Here is a 19,912-nt window from a genome sequence, read left to right as displayed (position 1 = left end):
CAAGTAAATAAAATTTTCAAAAGATTTCAGGTATGAACAAGGAAGTCGATGTGTTCAAGCTCCACATACGAGATGTGAGCCAACTATAAAACTACCCTTTAAAACCAGATGTAACATTACACCAGGCAGTCGAGAGTCTCTTTAGTTTTTAATTATTAAGATAGCATTGTGATCCATTCAGTATTCTAATATGTATTTTACTACTTTAATCTGCATTTCACCTGCTGTTCATGTCCAGATATTTCTGGAAGTTTTTCCATGACATTATTTTCCAGACCTAATTATACATGTGAAACCTACAATAAAAATCAGTTGTTTGTTATGGCATACGATGTCACCCTAAAATAGAACAGATTTTATAGACCAATATGAGGTAGCTGTATATGTTGTGTATATTATAATTTATTGTATATATTACCTACAAAGTATTTGGCTTAATACCTTATAAAGCTCTCTCTATCCAGAAGTCTTCTGTTTTACTTTAAAAATATAACATGCCTGATTGTGTTTTGTTGTTAACGACAACTGGATTCCATTTTACTTTCAGTAATATTGTAATCTATTTGCCTGATTTGCATCAATTGCTCCAAAGATAACTCATAAGTAGGACTGACAAGTACTGCTGCATGACGCACCCTCAGGTCTCCTTATTCCAGAGTAAAAGGAGAGGTTTTTTCCTCCCCCCTCAGGAAACAGATTTGTTAGAGAAGGAATGTTACTGAAGTAGGCTGCTTCTTCCACAGTATATTCTGAACCTGCTTTCCAACTTCAATAAAACCTGTAGAAAAGTTATTGCCTTTGTCAATTTTTATGACAATTGCTCTGGCCAGGGAAACAAAATGCTCAAATTACTGCTCGCAAGGAGGGAAAGGCAGGCAGTGCTTTTTCTCTATCTCCTCAAAATGGCTGCACCAAGCCACCCGAAAGCAAACATCTCTAACTCATCAACTGCACTTCGTTCCAGGTCAAGGGAGGGTATGAGGAGATAGATACACACTTTACTTAGGGGTGGAAGAGAGACTTAGGTAATTATAGAGAAAACACACATTACTTTTATTCCCTATGAAGAAACTTAGAATTAAGAATTAAATTCTTAATTCTAAGTAATATGAATTCACAGCAACTAGACTGACAGTTAACTATAAACCATGTTATCACATCACTACATCACTTTCCTTAGTTACACAAAACTTTGCTTCACACTCTAACTGGATTTTAAAAGCATATTTGTTACTTATGCACAAAACCCACTCATACACCTTTATGGAAGGAAAGTATCATCTGCTTTTAACCTCAAAGAACCAAAAAAGTAAGATATTTTAATCCCAGTAATACATCCTCAGTCTCCCAAAGCAGCAAGCCAACTGAATAGTTCAACTTCCTAAAACTTAGTCTGCCAAATGCAATGGTAATGTAAGATGAAATAAAAGCACTCTTTATTAGCATTCCGGTTGTATGAAGTCTAACCAAAAGTTTTATACCATAGGTAATAAAAATATGTATTTGTAATAAAGCAGTTATTCTCAAAGATATTTATCAATTTCTTTCCATTTACTAACCGCTTTAGATAAATTTGACACTAAGTACACTGGACAAACCGTTATTTGAAATAGTAAGTACTGAAGTCTAATATGTTCACACAGGAGCAAACAAAAATGTGAGAATCACTTTTACACTTCAAAAGAAAATCAGAATGTTTTATCACAAAGAAATTCATTCACACTGTGTATTTATGAACTCAAAGATTAGAAACCAGATGGGGTTTTTTTATCCGATCAGTATCTTCAGTGTTAAATCTCAAGAGTGTGTGTGTGTATATATATATATATATTGAAAAGTATATATAACACAGTTCCTGTGACCTAGAAAAGCCCTAAACCAAAAACATCCAGAAAATTCCACAATCCGTTTGGGAAGAAAAAGGGGCAAAATAGAAAGTGGTGAATGATGATTAAAACAGATGATACATCTTTCAATGTTTATCTACATGCACTTGCATATATACACAGGTCCCCCTTAACTAACTTAGCTTAGCTGAACAGTGCCTTTGAGAGTTTTAGATCAAGAAGACCAAAGAACCACCCTTCCAGCAGCATTGATGCAAGTAGTTTCCTCAGTGGCATATTGCTCAGTGAAAACTTTAATATAGCTCCAGATGGCAGCTCAGCAGATCACAGTCAAAGGTATATTCCAGAAGGTATGATCAGTATTACTGAAATGCTACTAGAGTGAGCCACAACTAATGTGGAGTTCATTATATAGTCTTTACGGCATTTACCTAATGAGAAGCCTATGCTGAAACAGACCGTATCCAGAACCACCAGTAGCAAAACAGGACTTTGCCCACAGGTTGGCCCATCAAAGATAAATAACACACATTTAAACATTCTGAAAGTGAGGATGCAGATTCAAACAGCAACAGCATGTGGCTGCATAGAAGACACAGGCCGATTAACACCTGGATTTTGAAGGAACAATAAAATTACATAAAGTTAGAGAACAAAATATAGCCAGTCTTAATCAGTTGCTTTCTTAAATGGTGCAAGGAGGAAATGCCTTAAAGGCTTAAAAATATCACCTATTTTGCTATTCTGACTGAACCTTCTCATTAGTGATATTGCACTACATTGAAATAGTGCTGAATTACTTCACTTATAATCTGTCCCCCAAAAGACTGAGAACCACGGTTCTTACCTTAACATTTCATTAACATCTACCTCCAAAGATCTGTCTCAATTCTGAGCCCTGCAGGTTTGATGTGCTTAGAAAATACCCTCTTTGCCTTACATATTCTGATGAAGTAAAGGACACCTGCCTATAACACACTCTTGTAATAACTGTTCACCCATTAAGTACGTCTGCCACACTGAGGTACTCTCTGCTTGGAGCCACATACAGAAAGACAGTTCAAGAACCAAGCCCAAAACAAACCCATACTGCCAGAAGGAGGAAAGGAGGTGAACCTTCAAAACAGCAACTCCAGAACAAAGTCCACAAGTTGAAACAACAGTCCATAAGAACATTGAGAGAGGGCCCTGACAATAAAGAAAAAGTACAGGACTTATAAAAAAACTCAGGAGGATTTGCTCTGGCTTAGCTTAGTAGTAGTAAGTAGCACAAGTGAGATGTACTTGAGACTGGGATTTGAGGCATGTTCCTATGTATGTTGCTAGGGTAATAATCAAGCTATCCTACTTTCCAAGCTCAGAAACAGACACAACCATGATGCTAAGTTACATACAGGCAAGTACTCCAAACAGAAAACTTGTTTCCACAAATAATGAATTGTGTCTGACTCCATTAAGACCAAATAACCAAGCAGCAAAACGTCACATGGCGTAATGGCAATTGTATGATCTCAAGCACTGAACAGAGAAGGAAATCTTGACTCAGTCATCTCAGATTAGTTACATAAATGGCTCAGCTGATCATGAAATGCTTGAATTGTAACTTTGATTTAGTTACTATATCACAAATTGCGAAGTATGTTGGAAACCTTCGAAACTTTGTTAAAACTCTTATTCAAAGTCAGTAGGATGGCTACCCACCTGATTGTTTTGGCAGATGTGGATAAACTTGCAGGGAGAAAAAGGAATGTTAAAGTAAACGACCTTCTGGTCCCCCACCTGTCACACGCTCATTTCTACTGGGTCATAAGACCTTTATACCGCCTTCAATAGTTGTGAATAATTACAACACTACTTAATAGCAAAGTTGTTCTTTCCCCATTAGAAGAAATTTGACAACGAACTGTCAGTTGAAGATGCATCTATTACATATTCAGTAGACATTTGGAGATAATTTGTAGAGGGAAATATGTTGACAACATTGTTAAACATATAAGCTACATGAAGCACATGATGTTTGATCGTTCAGAACAATTAGGACAGCTCAAGTAGCTGGTACCGCTCAAGTTTAGCTGGTGTCACTGCACAATGCCCTATAAAACTTCTATTAATAGATATTACAGATGAACCTTAAGACCTGAGAAACACAGGTGAATCTAAGCACCTATACAGCATTCAAGCAGAAAGCGGACATCCAATTCAAAGAGCACAAAGTTTCATATAACATTTTTATTTGGGGTCATGTTTCCAAATTAGAGTGACTTCTGAACCGTTCACAAAGGATCTAAGCCGTAGCACACAGTGTACATGGCAGATGAGTTTCTCAAGGGACACCCATAGGGCTAGCAAATAAACTCATATCATTCAGCTTTAGGTCAAGACAGGTCTAGCAAGTCATCTTAAAATTCATACCAAGAATTCTTAAGGCTCCCAAGCTTTTGTTAGTAAAGCTGCCTGGGTGTCTAAAGCTCCACTTCAACGGATACTCAGAAATACATGGGGATTCTCCTACTGGCACTCCTCCATTTAAACCACTCAAGGACCTGACAGGCATGCCACAAGCACACTTAGCGTGCTGACACAATCAAGTTCTACACAGAACAGTGACTTCAGACACGTTCATTCAGTAACAAAGCTAGATGGCTCCAGGTCTTGCTCCCCCTTTTGTTCAGTAACATACTAGGCAACACAGCAGTGCCTAATTCCAGATGTGTGACGGGTTATACAACATCCACTTTTCTCGAATTTGCAGCTCATAGTCTTAAAATAAAGAAAACTTACGAGGAACAAAACAGGCAGTTCTACTGTATAATGCAGTACAACGGCAAGATAACTTGGCACAGATTTGTATTATTTACAATCGCTGAGAAAATGAGTGCAGCATTGTTCAACCTAACACGTTTTCTTGAAAGCAGTATTTGTGTGTGATTTTCCTTGGTCTCCACAAGCTTGACTATTTATACTAAAACTCTTTAGGGGAGAGTAATTTATTTAATGTTTGAAACACAACTGAGGCAATGAAATGCCAGCCACTGAAATTATTATGTGGACCTTAAATATAAAATACAGTCATAGTTCTTAGGATATTTGGTTGCATTTCATCCACTCTCATTAGAGTAACATAGACGCACAAGTCCTCCTACTCTGTTATCCCAGAGCAGTGTAAGGTTGCTAGCAAACTATTCTGGAGAAAAATAATTTCTCCAGCTCAAAGACTTTTATTTATTTATTTATTTTTGAGTTAGTAGTCAGCGTCCTAGTCCTTAACCCTCATGGACTGAGAACCTCATGGTTATGGCTGAATTACAGTTCCAGATAAATATACTTAACATGAAAAAAATTAATAAATCCAATGAAAATAAAAGTCTACCTCCAGCATCACCTATGAACATTCTTAAAATAGACAATTATTTCAGTTTTCCTCATCTCCTCTTGATGGTTAAAGACTGAAAGCAGGCATACAGAGAGCTCACAGAGTGCTATTCAGCCCGCGTAGGGGAGCGGGGGCACGGGCAGGCTGGTGTTACACTCGCATCAAGAACAATAACCAGCTTATGCACAGACTGCATGAAAATTATGCTCCAATTCAGAACCCATTTCAAACGCTTTGAAAGAGTCTGTTGTTTTGTTGACTCCTCCCTCAATACCACTGGTCTCAGATATTTTAATTAGATTAGCACAAGACACAAAAATGGTGACATGTGGATAAGTAGTTATAGCTTTCCTATCTCATATTTAGGATGCATTAAATTTATCTGTTTTTTAAAGGTAAGTGCTATTTATCTGTGCATTGAAAGATATCATCCAATTCCACCATATGCTTCTGAAAAGTCACTTCAAGTTTCAGCACTGAATCACAATCTTAATTCCTCACAATAGATTAAAAAAAAGATCTCGTGGATTTACCTCCTTACACAAAGATATAAATTATCTGAAGTCTTTTATATTATGTACATACACACCCCATGTTGATTGCTTCTGCCCTGAAATGCTTCCTCTCCAAATGGCCCACTCTTCAAGGTGTCAGAAACTTAGCATTTCCCTTCATTCTACTACACTCTAATCCTCTGGAAATACATCAGAGGTTCACCTCTCAGTTAAAATAATAAAATCACCGAAACTATACCATACTCAAAAGATTTTGGGGGCAATAACAGCAACATCCTTTGATTACTTAATGCTCAAAATCTGACAGTGACCACAGATTGATGAAATAAGCTGCTGACCTTAAAGGTGCTGAATCAGCCTTCCAATTCTTCTGAAATTAAGCCGCTGTGGTTTTCATAGGGACCCCCTTTTTTTTATTAGTTGTTTTCTGCCAGGACTATGGAATGTATGTTTCAACTGAAATGTAATGTGTTTTCTTTAATTACTGATAGTCTCGTATGCTTACCTAGGGTAATTTTAAAATGGAGAGATTGTTGTAAAGCCTGGCAGTTTACATTGGAAAGATGGATGTTACTTTTGTTAATTTGTAGAAAAAACATTCTCACTGAACTCAAAAGCACTGAAAACTTACATAGAATTTCTTACTAGAGATAAAACTTACACGTTTGAATACACTGCAGAAATTTGCATCTGAGTTTGCTAGAAGCCAAGTGCCTCAACTGAAACCCGCGCTAAACTATACTGATTCTTAGCCCCAAACTATCTGGTAAGGATATCGTCTCAATACCTAAAAGAGCTGCTGTATCCACCTGTTTACTGAAAAGTAAGAGAAAGAAATGGCAACAGTAGTTCTGGCTGCTTATGAGTGCAGACGATCAATGACAGATTCCATTACCATCAGCAAAAACAAAAGACAAAGGAAGCTCCTGAGCTTCAGCAGCCTTGAATACTAAAAGAAACCAGAAGTTAAAAAACAGGAGAGCTTTTAGCAATTAGGAAAGACAACAGAGTAATTTCTACAAGGGCCTACTGCAGTACTACACAGATCTTATTTGCTTGCACCCAAGTTTATAACCACACTGAATCACAGTTCATGGCCAGTCAAGACTCTCAGAACTTGGAGGAAATCATTCTGCAGAACTCCACAGGCTCTCTCTCTCTTCTTTACTTTCACATGAAAGTCATGAAAACTTAAGAAAAAAACCACAAAGATTCATAAAACCAGCATCACCGTGACTATTATTGCCAGGGAGAAAAAAATATTATTTGCAAGTGCACACAGTCAATACAAAGCATGCCTCAGCTTTGAAGAGGATACACTTTAGTACAGATCTATATAAGCCAGCTTTATTAGACACCCATAGAACAAGCAACCTCTCCCGTACCTTGACATAGGTGCAGGTAGCTAGTTTCTTCTGATCTTGACATCTCAAGCTATAGGAACAGCTAAATACTTCACATACTCTAGTCACAGGAACCAGTAGTCCAAAATTCAATTTCGTTCCATATAAGACGTCAGACCCACTTTCTAGGCTTCCACTACATGACACTCGCTTAGATCCCAAGTTAACATTTCTCTTTAGAAAAGCAGAAGGCTAATGCCCTGAACATGTCGAATTTACACAAGTAAGAAAAGCACATGTTGAGAACATCAGCTTAAGATTCTCTCTCAGCATTCCCTCACACCCTGTGTGGTATGAAAACACTAAAATACTTATCTTCCATAGCTCTTACTTGATCCATCTTAAACAGCAAACTTTCCCACTTAAAAACCCACAAGTTGCCCTGCTATACAGGGGATTAAGCTTTGAAGTGAAGCATGCAAGTAGTTCTGTAGGTTCCTAAAAGCCATGCTGCACAATTTGCAACATGAACTCCTGGGTAACTACATAGCAAAAGCTACCACGACTAGCTTACTCGTTTCCAAAACATGAGCAATCCAACCAAATAGAAGATGCCAAAGGTATTAAAAAAGGCTTTCAGAGGAAGATGTCCTGTTATAAACAATTCCAGGTCCAGAATAATGAAATCATGCCTTCACAATAAAAATTCATCTAATAAGTCAGTTCTTCCTAAGAGAAAGTAAGTATGCCAATTAAGCAAAAACCCTTTTACAGGCAAGAACTGCCAGCAGCACAAGTTATTTTAGCTGACATTACTTCAGAAAAAGCCCACCATTCACCATCTGTTCTGGCATAAATGTTGAATACTAAGAAAGTTTCCAACATCACTGATGAAAAGAAGGCAGTCAAGATGCAGAAGTTTTTGTTTTGCTGTTAAAAAGAACAAGCATCTAGGACAACTCACATTTCAGCAAGAACAAACACAAAACAGAAATTTTGCATATTTCATAAAAATCATTACAGAGAATTATAATGAGCCAGAGTGCAAGTGGAAGACATGTAGGGAATATGACACAAAACAAATAAAAGCTTCTTACAAATTTTACATGAGAAGCAGGTGGGCAACTCCAGGCAGCGGGTCATGGTTTACATTCCAGGTAATAAGCATATGCCTACGAAGTTTTTTCCAATTGCTAACAAGATCAAAACTTTTGGAAGCTAATGACTCCATAAACCTTTTAAAGAGAAGACTAACCAGCAAAACTGCTTCATTCAGACAAAGAAAATAAAGGACAATGTGTGACAAGGAAGCCAAAGTAATCAAGATAACACTGAGAGAACAAAAGTCAGGGTGGATGGTATTGCCAATAACATTAAACACTTAAATTAACCACCACACGAGGATAAACATATCGTCCAACATGCAACTCATAACCAAAGTGGAAAATAGAACCAAAATAAGAAGATACAAAGGAGCGATAAAGAACAAAGTAAAACACCTAATTCATCTGCCTCAAGACAAAATCTATAATTTCAAAAGCAGTACGGAATTCTTAATGCCCTTCTACAAACCATTGGTGAGATCTCACTTCAAAGACTCCATGAAATTTTACTTCTCCGTGCTTGAATAAACAGATGAATTCTAACTGGAATAGCTAGAGAAAGAAAACTCACATGGGAGCTGAACGCTTATTTTACAATAAGACTTGCTTAGCCAAGCCAAAGAAGAAGTCTTAAGAGAATATGACTGCTCTCTATAAGTATGTTAATGGAAGCAAACACCATAGAAGAAACAGAGGAACTATCCAAGTCAAGGAGAACAATAGCATAAAAATTAACCGTTTCACCATTCTTCTGGAAATCAGAGGTCTGAAGTTTGAAGACAGCCTCTAACAAGGAGCTACCTAACACTACAACTCCTTTGAAATTTTTGAGAAGGGGATTATACCAATACTCTCAGGATACCAGATTGTATAGTGTAGATAGGAGGCAATTCCAATGCTATCCTCCATATTCCTATGATTTAGCCAATGAAATTTGCTAACGTATTATGTTTTTACTCAGGTTTTTGTGCATTGTTCCTACTTTTTTATGCTAGACAAAACGAGGGAGGAAATAGGAAAATAATTTATTCTCCTAGAGGTTTAATGGAAATACACATTATATTCATTGGCTAAATTTGTAGGAGATTAAGTATTCTACACGAAACAATGATCTGAAAATTACAGGTTAGAAATATGTGGTCCATCCCTGTGATAAAACATAGACAAAACCAGATGAACATTTCTGTGGCACATAATTAACAGATTTACTTCTCCCCCACCTGAAACAAAAAGTCAGTATGTCTCCGCAATTTATGAATGACCTAAACATTTAGGGCACCTTTTTAACAGTCTGGAAAATAAGGCTCCAAAAATCCCTTACAAGTTCTTTCTTAGAAAAAGGCTAAATGACAGATGAAGTTTTAATATTTCTCATGACACCAGATACTTTAGGCGCAGCCATGCAATACCTCAAATAGTTATTTCAAAGAAATTCTAGTGTATGTTGCAAAAAGATTTACTAGTAATTTAGTATCAGTTATATTTTCTTCCTTAATGGAAGAAACCAGCAAGGACAGTTTAATAACTCTATCTCAAAACTCTAGGTAGTATGCTGAATACGTGAGCTAGGATTCCTAGAATAAAAAAAACCTTAATTATTCTTAATGAACTTTTAAAAATTATCATTTTTAGAGTTACTGTGCATCCCTTCACTTGTCCAGTTTTTATACTGATAAGCTCAAAACTTTTCAACATTTCTACTTTATTATAGTCTGCTTTTTATTTCCTTTCTTCTTTCTTTCCTCCCCACAGGGAAACTTTAACAGAACCTATTTTATAAGTCATTTCAAGACACTACCACTTAAAACAGATATATTATACCACAGAAACCTGCGTTTGGTATAACACTGCTTGATCCCTCATAAAGCAGCCCTAAATTCGTGCAAGGTTCAAGAGCAAATCTTTGGACATAATGGGTTATTTTCTTCCTTCACATAATCAATTTCTGAATTAATCTAGAAATAACACTGTTTAGAACTAAGTAGATTTCTTTCTTAGAGTGTTCCCTTCCATTTTATTTTTAAGAATTTTAAGTACAGAGGAGGTTGGGAATGAAAGACTTGGGCAAGAACTTTTATCAAACAAGAAAAAGCTCTCAATGTTTCTAAGAAATTTACATTTAATATACTATTTTACGTTCAAATTAGTGCAAACTAGGAGAAGTGAGTGGATTTAGGAGAGTGTTTAATGCTGTCTATACATCGGATTTATATAGGTATGCAGATGGCAAAAACCTTAATGAGGGCTCTGCATTAGTTTTGTAGCATCTGCCCTACGTACCAGCAGATCAAAACAGTATTTGTTTAAAAGCATCCAACCCACTCCCACAAAAGCAGACAAATATTGGCCAAAAGAAAAAAAGGAAATCTGTTTGAGGGTCTCTCTCATCTATGTATGTAGCAATTCCCACTGACAGCATTGTAAAGTCACATAAAAAGTCCGTTTCACTAGGCTAGAAAGCTTCAACAGTAATGGAGAGGTCAAATTCTTCCACCACTAAACAAAATTATTGCTATTAAATGCAGAGTAGGAAGCAGAGCAATACACCAAAACCTAGGTTTATTACTACTCTTTTGCGAGTATAGTTTTAGCACTTACGATTATGAAAGATGTTCTTCATAGACTTACATACAGCTAGCAAAAATCTGGGTGTCTTAGTATAATCGAGCATAAGGCGGCTGCACCTCCACAAGAACCACCTGCCAAAAAAGCCTTCCCAGCACACCTTTTTACTGCCGACAAATCCCTTGAGCAAAGACCTCTAAAATGTACAGACCAAATCAAAACATGTTTTATCTTTTCAGCGAAGAACTTTCATGAATTCTGTTAGTCAACCAAAGTGACCCTCCAGAGCCTCAGCCAGGCTAACAAGATATATATGTATCTGTATCTATATCTATCTATCTACATATATATGTATGTATAGGTACACTAGCTTTTCTGTAAAACATATTTAAGAAAAGACTTTCAGCTTACCGTTACAGACTTCAGAGTCATTCCGTGATAGGTGCCCATAGTATCAATTTTAAAGCCTTCCGTTTCTGCAAAGGAAAACAGTCTCTTGAAAATCATTACAAACATAGGGACGGCATGTCTAAATGGACAACACTGGAAATATCTTTGAAATTATTTTTGCAAAGAACACATCTTGCTGTTGGTAGTGGTTTAGGTCCCGTTCACAATACAAAACCTGGTTGTTAATTAGGAAACCTCTGTTTCCTTTAGACAGAGGTCCATTTGGTATTTCTGCTTTCTGTAACCAGAGTGAGCTTTTCTTGCTGCATGGAATCATTCAAACCACACCAGAGAAAGGATGTAAGTTTAAATTTTTGTAAGAATGTGTTAAAACATGCATGCAGTCTCAGAAATTCTCTTCATTACAAAATGGAGAAGTACCTCATATTCCCAGAATGCATTATAATGCAACATATTCAACTTGTATTTGTATTAATGGAAAAATATATTTAATAAGAAACAGGTTTACATGCTGACTATAAAACCGCAGCCACTTAAAACGATAAATTAACTTCTAGAGTGCAGAAGAGCAACAAAGTAATTGTCATATGATACAGAGGATTGAATCTACATAAATTCACACTACCAGACTAAAGGTGATAAAAAGGGTTGTATAGGTTTATTTTCCATAGTTTTAATCAGACCAAATATATGCTGAGTAAGTGCATGAAGCCTGCAAGTTCTCAGTGAGTAAACCTGCTGCCACTAGCCTGTTTGCTTTTGAACACTTCTCCTCTGTCCTCCTAATCCCAGAGCTCTAAGATCAAAGTCAGCTCCTGAATATTGCCACCATGACTTGCAAGAAAACCTTTTTCCTTTTGTAAATTCCCTAGCCATGTACATTTACTGTCAACTGACCCCATCAACCAACTACCCAATCAATTAACACTTTAAAATGGCACGATAATCACCTAACCATGATAAGCAAGCATTTGTCTATACCTAAGCAACTTTTGGGCTATTTCAGCTAGACTTGGGTAAAGGTAACTGATACTGTCCAGCAACACTTATTGGGAATTGGAAGATTACTGCCATTTGTTACACCACCTTCACACAAAGCATCAGCGCAAAAACATAACAGACCAGAAATAATGCAGAATCAAAGTAATGCTCATACCTGAATCTACAAAAAGGCCAAGAAAAATATTAGATTTTCAAGACCGTTAGAGCTTCTTGCTCTTATCATGAGTAAATCAACTTAAACTGAAACCCAGACAACCTTGAAAACAATGCAGATGCTCTCAGAAGCATCTATAGTTGCTCATTCTTTCTTTCTTAGATGAGAAAGATTCAGACACCTGTAGGAAATGAGGCAGAAAAGTTTCCCAGATTTAATAACTCTCCAGTGCCTAGAAAAAGATACCCAAGGGTTGAAAAATCATCATACTCCTCCCACCACAGAGATAGGTATCTACTTTCTGAACACTCTTTTTGGTTTTACCTTCCCTTCTTCACCACCTTGCTACCAGACCTACCACGAACTACCAAGTGGAGAGGCCTAGTGCTACTGACCATGTTTTGTTTTACACAAAGTCACCTCAGCAACTACGAAGAATTGATTCTGAGAAAGCAAAATGAAGGTACAGACAGACAGGAATGCAGTCCGCTCTACTAAATAAAAAAGAAGCGTAGCTTCCCTTTACAATTGGATATTGCCCTACTGCCTTCCCCCCCAACCCCAAGATGTAATTACACGCTGAGTCTTAGCTCAGGGATCATACAGCTGAACTTGAGCTAAAGATAGTGAAGCTGCATCTGATCGACACTTCCATGGGTAACAGTTTTCTCTGTGACTACACAGGTCACTGTTTCTGGGCAAGGAGCATAATATTATTTCAGGTGGTGCCTGGAGCCTTGCAGAATACTTGGTAGAGCTCACTTAAATTGAAGAGATGCCTTTGCTGACCTGGAGTGACATAAATCAGAGGTGTATTATCTAGGCTGACAGTTGTTTATGAATTTCAGAAGGTCACCAGTAGAGGAACCTATCCCCTTTCCAGACTGACCTATTATGGGTTCCTCTTGCCTGTGACATGGAGAATTTCCAACTATTTCAATGAGATGTTCTTCCCAAACTCCAAAGAATACAGACACTGCTTAACAAGACCAGCAAAACAGCAACCCCTGTTGTGCCTGGCCTGCTACAGTTCCTTTCCTTCTCAGCACAAATCCTGGCTCTATATTGGTTCTACACTTTTGTCCCCTGTTTCAGTTATTTCTTTCCACTGGACTCTTTTTCTACTTTGTGCCTAATAAAACATTGCATTCCCTCTGAATTAATTAAAACCCCCTAACCCAAGCCTCCATAAGCATTGCAACGGGAATAATGGCCCACGGAGCCAGCGGCACAGTAAATCAAAGGGGGGAGAGGCACCTGGCAGGGAACAATCCTCTGCTCAACCACCAGCAGTTTTGCAAAGATCTCCCCAAGTCCCTCATAAAATGTGTCCTGCTTCATTTAATGAGCCACAAGAGCCACGAAGCAGAGACTCTGGCTCTCACCAGCTTCCTGCTCCCAGCCTTTTGCTGACCCTTCCTCCTAGCAGGAGAAGCAAACAACTAGGATCCTGAAGGGCCACCTGTTGCCTCAAGCATTACAGTGGACACTCTTGCCTGCTGAATGCTTCCAGCAGCTACACAGGCCTCCCAGTGCTATTTAGGAGCTACTCAGGTAGCAAAAACATCTGCAAATAATGGCATAGTACTTTTCCTTACTAATGTAAATTTAAGAGATACTAAGCTGTCAACAGTAGAACGCAGGTATCCACTTACATTCTTGTGTACAGTTACTGCAGCCACTACAATGTCTGCTGCAGATCCCAGGGTCTGCTGCCTGCAGGTAGGGGGGGGATGAGTAGAATAAACCACCTCCCAGACTGCTCTCGAATTTCAAAGCTCTCAAATTTCCTGCCTCAAACTCTCAAGCAACCAGTGAATGAGAGTTAAGCATTGCCAGGCTCCAGATAACCACAGCAACCTTCCCTTAACTGGTAACAGCACAGACTCTCTTTTCTCAGAATATAGCTTTTTAGACCTGATCCGCTCGCATTCACCACATGATACTCTACCAGTCAGCCGCTCACTTTTCTTCCAGAAGTAAACACTGATACAAGTGAGAGCCCTGACATTTGCCCTTTTGTGCCCTTTTATAAGGTCTCAAAAATTTGTACACTTGGCCACATACAGTAGCACCTTCAGCTCTGCTCACTGTACACAGCCTGTGAAAAGCATGAAACAAATGCTTCCACGTCTGGGACTCTATAGTTATAGCTGCATTCCCACTTCAAAAATTGCTGAGGGTGTTAGCCAGGTTAATGCAGCTGGTTGTAAAAGACAATCAAGGACCAGGCCGGAAAGCAGAGAGGCACTTCTTCCAGAGGCTTCTCTAAGCGCAGTGGCTGACCATGACGCAGCTGCTCAAAAGCAGACCTGGGATACAAGAGGATTCACAGGCCAACAGCAAAGAGGAGCAGAACACAGACCAACCTGGAGCACCAGGGGACATGCCCCCAGCATACATCAGCATAAATGCTGTACCATACCCTCTAAGAACTCAAAAGCAGCATGTTTCTCCCCTCCCTCCCAAACCAGCTTGAACCTGTCCTGCTGAGTCAGGCAGCAGCACAGAGATGAAATATTAATGCCTGGCTAAGAATTAGTTTGCAACTCTGGTTTCAAAATCACAGCTTCAGTGGTGGTAATAGAGGAAGCAGATAAAATGATAAGCCATCTACTAAGAAAAGGGTATTTAAGAAAAGAGCCCTTTAAATAAAAGTATTGTGATGGCAAGGCTTTGGACCCTTACTTCTAAGCTTGGAATTCGATGCAGAACAACTGCTGAAAAACCCTACTTGAGCGTCTTCAATACATTGGGTTTTTTCAATAAAATTACAAAGTTATCATACACAATTTCTTTAGGCAAAAAGCAGTCCATATTAAATACTTTAAATGCAGGTCTAACACCAAGGAGTCAAGAGTGCAAACAAAACCCAACATTAATGTATTCTGACAACCTGTATTGCAACTTTTTCTGTTTGCCAAATACAACCAGTTTTATAAACATAAGCATGGTTAAACACCCCAATATCAACAAATGCCTTAAAAACTACATCTTCAGAGACTAGACACAATAACTAGTACCAAATAATCAATTTTAATGTTTCAAAAACAAACTATCATCAGTTAACATTAAGACTATCTTTTCTTCTCCAGTCATTGCACATATGATCACAATTTCACAGTTCAATGACCTAAAGGCTGTCAAAAGAATCATATACTTTTCCAGCATGGTTCATCACTTGTTACCTTTCTAGCATCACCACGTATCAGTCTGAGTGCCTCCTCTCATTTAAAAGAATTAGACCCGGAAATGAAAATATGCACACTAATGCATCAGCTTATTGGACTGATTATATTCTACATCACCATTTAGGCATATGTTCCATTTCCTTGCATATGAGTATTAATACTCAAAGTGCCTTCCATTTGCTTAAAGCCCACTGCTCCACGTCAATCTAGGTCACTCCACATTTTGATTCTGCACCTGCTGCAGCTCTAGCATCCAATCCAGGTGCAAACTTGAGCACTGCTATATTACCAGAAGAATAATAGCTTTAAAAAGACTCAAATTAACCTGAATTTCTGGAAGGAAGTCAGGCAAACAGAAAAAGAACCAAGGAACATGCCTCTGAAACACTGAAGAGCTCAAGTTAAAGACTCTGAATTGTGGATGAATAAAATTGAATAACACTTCTTTTTTCAGCTGTATACTCTTCAAACCCCAGATAGCAACAGCTCTGCAGACTGCCTGGAAATGATTCACTACCCCACTTCACACCCATAGTAATTAAATCACTGACACCAATTTTCATTCTACATAAGAGCTTACTGAACACTCCTTTGCAGTACTATACCCTAGCAAGTTAAAAGTTTCAGGCCTAAATTTCCAAGCTACACTAATTACTTTACAAAATTCTCTGCACAGTTCATATATAACAGTTCAGCAGTAAACTTACAGGTAATTAACATCAAGTTCCTAAAAGTTTCTCACAGTAGGAATTAAAAGAGAAATACAGTATGAATCTGTGTATGTTCTCCAGCAATGAAGTCAATGTAAAGTACTGGAAGTTATCAGACTACTTGGTCACACCAAACCAGAAAATGGCAAAAGACTGCAGTTCCTCTAATTGTGAATCTCTTGCACATATTCTCCACTAGAAAAACAAGCAGAATCCTATAACCTTAAAAATGAATGCAATAAGTAAAAGTCTAACAAGGCAGTCATGCTTCAGACCTCTGGATCTCCTGCTACCAGTCCTCCTATTCTCCTTGTGTGAACAGAAATCACACAGTTTACAAGAAAATACTTATAATGAGAAATACTTTGTAAAGAAACTTTTTTAACAATGCATAGGAGAGTGAAAAAAGTTTACAGTCCAGAGTCACCTCAGGTTTAAAAACTTCTTAGTCCTCTGTTGCCTAGGCTTAACACTTATGACTGATTGAAAGCCAGGCATGCTTCTGGAAAACTGCAGCTATGTTTGAAAATCCAACACAATTACAAGAATAATTCAAACATAAGATGACAATAGCAGCAAGTCAACAGCAAGCTTTCCTGAAGGAAACTCTTAGATGTGGTAAACAATATTCTTTTCACCATTACAGACTGAAATCACATGGCTGTATAGCAAGCTGCTCTCCAATTTACACCAAATAGGACTAAAAGTGTTGAGGGGGGTTTTTTTGGTATTTTTTTTTAATGATTGGCTTCTGCTATGTTGAAACCTTGACAACAATAGCAGGCAAACAAGAACAAAGCTCCTTGAACATGTCTTAGATGCTTAACACTTGGAGCAGCACAGAGAAACTTTGCCGTCTATATTGAGAGATGCACTCAGTGGGTCAAGAAAATGTTACGTCTTCAAGATTATCATGCCAGCACTACTACACACTCTGGAATTACAGAGGAAACAAGCATATGAAACGGAGGATCTCAGGTAAATCCACCCAGAAAAAAAAAAGGGGGGGGGGGGGGAACAAGGCATAGCATCCAAAACAATTTAGTTCCTAAAATGTCGTATAGAACGATCACATCTGTTCAAAGTTTTAGTATACCACTGGCTGAGCTGCAAACCATACACATCAACAAATATGTATTTAAATATCAAACATTCAGGCACACAGGAGAGGACACGAGATACCTTCCTAAGCATCATGCAATATTTGGGCACAGGATTTCTAAATCTTGAAAAGGATTTAAAAAATTATGTTGCTCAAGAAAACATGACAGATTGTAGTTCGAAGAAGATGGTCTGTGCGTGAATAAAATACCACTAGTAAAGATACATATTAATAAATTAGATTAATAAAGTGTAAAAAAGCTAAAAGGTAGTAATATGAAGCAAAGGAATAAAACTACAGAAGGAAAAAGTAGGGCAAGTTCAGCACAGAATGGAGCTCTGCGTTGTTGAGGAGCAGATACCATCACTGACTGCCAGCATGAAAGAAAGAAATCCAACAGGAAGGAAACAGCAGTCAAGGAAAGTAATTGCAGGGCATTCACCTCCTCACCTCAAAACCATTTGAACAGTTCAGCATGATGAGTGCACTGCCAAGTAACATGTTCTTCCAATGTGGAAATATCTAGGACATACGAGTCCTACTGCAAGAGACATTCTAATACATTTCCTATGGCATATACCACACAATTATTTAAGAATGTCAGAGGAAAGATTTCTGTCTCCTGCCTAACCAAAGCTGCAGTAACAAGACACTCATTTGAGAGAAAGCTACCAACTACTGACTCAGGGCTGCATAAGCAGTTCCATTGACTGCCAGTGTAACTGATTATTTGCTCTTCGAGAATAGTACCTCACAATTACCACCCCCCTCACATGTACTATTAAAGCAATCTAAACCATTCTATGAGCAAAGCCTGTCCCAGCTGGCATAAAGATTTTAAGTAAGCCAACCAGAGAAGCATCCTGATATACTGTATGAGATCCCTTGCAAGAAGCAGAGAAATTTGGCTGCAACTCAGCACTTTACTTAATGCATCTGATGTTAAAATACCTAAATTTACTATCTTAGCTCTATGAGCTTTTAACTGTTTATGCCAAGAACAAGACTGTTAATGGGAAAATTCTGTATTAAGCCACACAAACATTCAAAGAAAAACAAGGTCACCTCTTTGCTGCTTAAACTTTAAATCTTCATGAATACTGTAGTATTATATGAAGCTGCAGATAGACAATAAGCCGCAACCATGTTCCAACTAGGAGAGAAGTACTGCGAATCCTTTCTATAGTTCCAATACCTCTGAGGAATGAGCAAACAGGTGAGATGCTGCCTCTCGGCTTTGTTTCAATCTTTAGCCAAAATCACTACTATGCACATCGTTACACATATCATACAATCCTCCCTTCCACAATCTCTAGCCGACCACTGCACAGCCATATAGAAGAAGGTCTGGAAAGCCTTCAGAGTCACACAAACCTATAGGGTTCAGCTTCATCTCAAGTGTTATCCATCATTACTAAAACATGGATAGAAAGGTATAAAAAGACTGCAAATTATTACACCTAGAACTTAAATAATCACGCTTCTTTGCCTTCATACTTCTCTCCCCAAAATCCCCAATACTGCAAGCTTTCCATAAACACGCCGTTCTGACTGGATTGACTGTAAAAAAAAAAAAAAAAAATAGTCTTTAAGGACTTATTTCACTTTTATTGATGACTAGTGCTGCTTGCAATCTCATTCTGTACTGAATATTTGGGGGCCACAACTTAATTTTGAGGGCAATTAAAGATCCTTTAAGGAAAGAGTTCACTTGTGATACAGTTGCAAGTCGTGTATAGTTGGGTTTTAAGCAAATCACATTACCAGTGCTGAATGGCACAGGAAAATGTTTATGTGTTATTATGGCTTTTGAAAACTACCTGCACTGTGAGTTTCAGTTGGACTAAAATTTTAAAGTTATAGTATTATAATAGAATACCACAGGAGTAGATGAGATGATCTGTTATTTTCTAAAGTTAATTTGTAGCTGAGGAAGATCTCAAATATCTCTAGGTCCTCTCCTAAGAAATGCAGATGTTAATCACTAATTCTATATAACTTCCATAAATGCTGTCTCAGTACCTTTCATAAGTCAATTTTGTATTTGAAATACATTCTTTCCGACACCTAATTTGTATTTCCAATGCTAGCTTACACTCACCTAACTTGGTATTACACTAGTGCTATTCTTAAACTATGTATTTCTTTAAATACAACTAGAAAACTGAATTACAAAATTAACTCTGTATGTGACTAAGCCAAATAAAAGAAACTGGGATGTTAAGGCACAGAAACATGTCCAAGAAAGAACCAGTATTTTCACTGTCTGAAATAAAAGTATACTGAGGCCAACAGGGAATAGACTTCAAGATGTTGTATTAGAATATCTCACCAGATTTCCTATAGTATGTTTCACACACACAAAAAAAACCTGAAGGATGTACTGACACATAACACATAAGTGCACATTTACAAAACTTTTTTTTTTTTAATAACTTCAGAGATGGCTACAGTCAGATTCTAAAATTGCATGGAAAACCTTCACAAATGTCTATGGCATGAAATTCTCCTTGGTGTTACATTTCATACTTTTCTTTCTCCAGTTACAATCAAAACTGAATATCCAAGTAGTAGTGTAACATATTCCTGCTTTTTA

At 37.8% G+C, this 19,912-nt stretch overlaps 1 protein-coding gene across 1 annotated transcript in view; it reads right to left on the bottom strand.

The window, feature by feature from the left end:
* CDC73 (cell division cycle 73) overlaps window positions 1-19,912 on the bottom strand; it is a 110,385-nt gene that overhangs the window by 59,606 nt on the left and 30,867 nt on the right. Inside the window, exon 10 of the mRNA XM_075097202.1 lies at window positions 11,158-11,222. Within this exon, the coding sequence (XP_074953303.1) occupies window positions 11,158-11,222 (65 nt within the window). The remainder of the gene's footprint in view (window positions 1-11,157; window positions 11,223-19,912) is intronic.

This window comes from Phalacrocorax aristotelis, chromosome 6 (assembly GCF_949628215.1).
Source record: "Phalacrocorax aristotelis chromosome 6, bGulAri2.1, whole genome shotgun sequence".
In the NCBI taxonomy this organism is placed as follows: Eukaryota; Metazoa; Chordata; class Aves; order Suliformes; family Phalacrocoracidae; genus Phalacrocorax; species Phalacrocorax aristotelis.
Note: the sequence above shows the minus strand (reverse complement) of the source record. Positions and strands in the feature narration are given on the sequence as shown.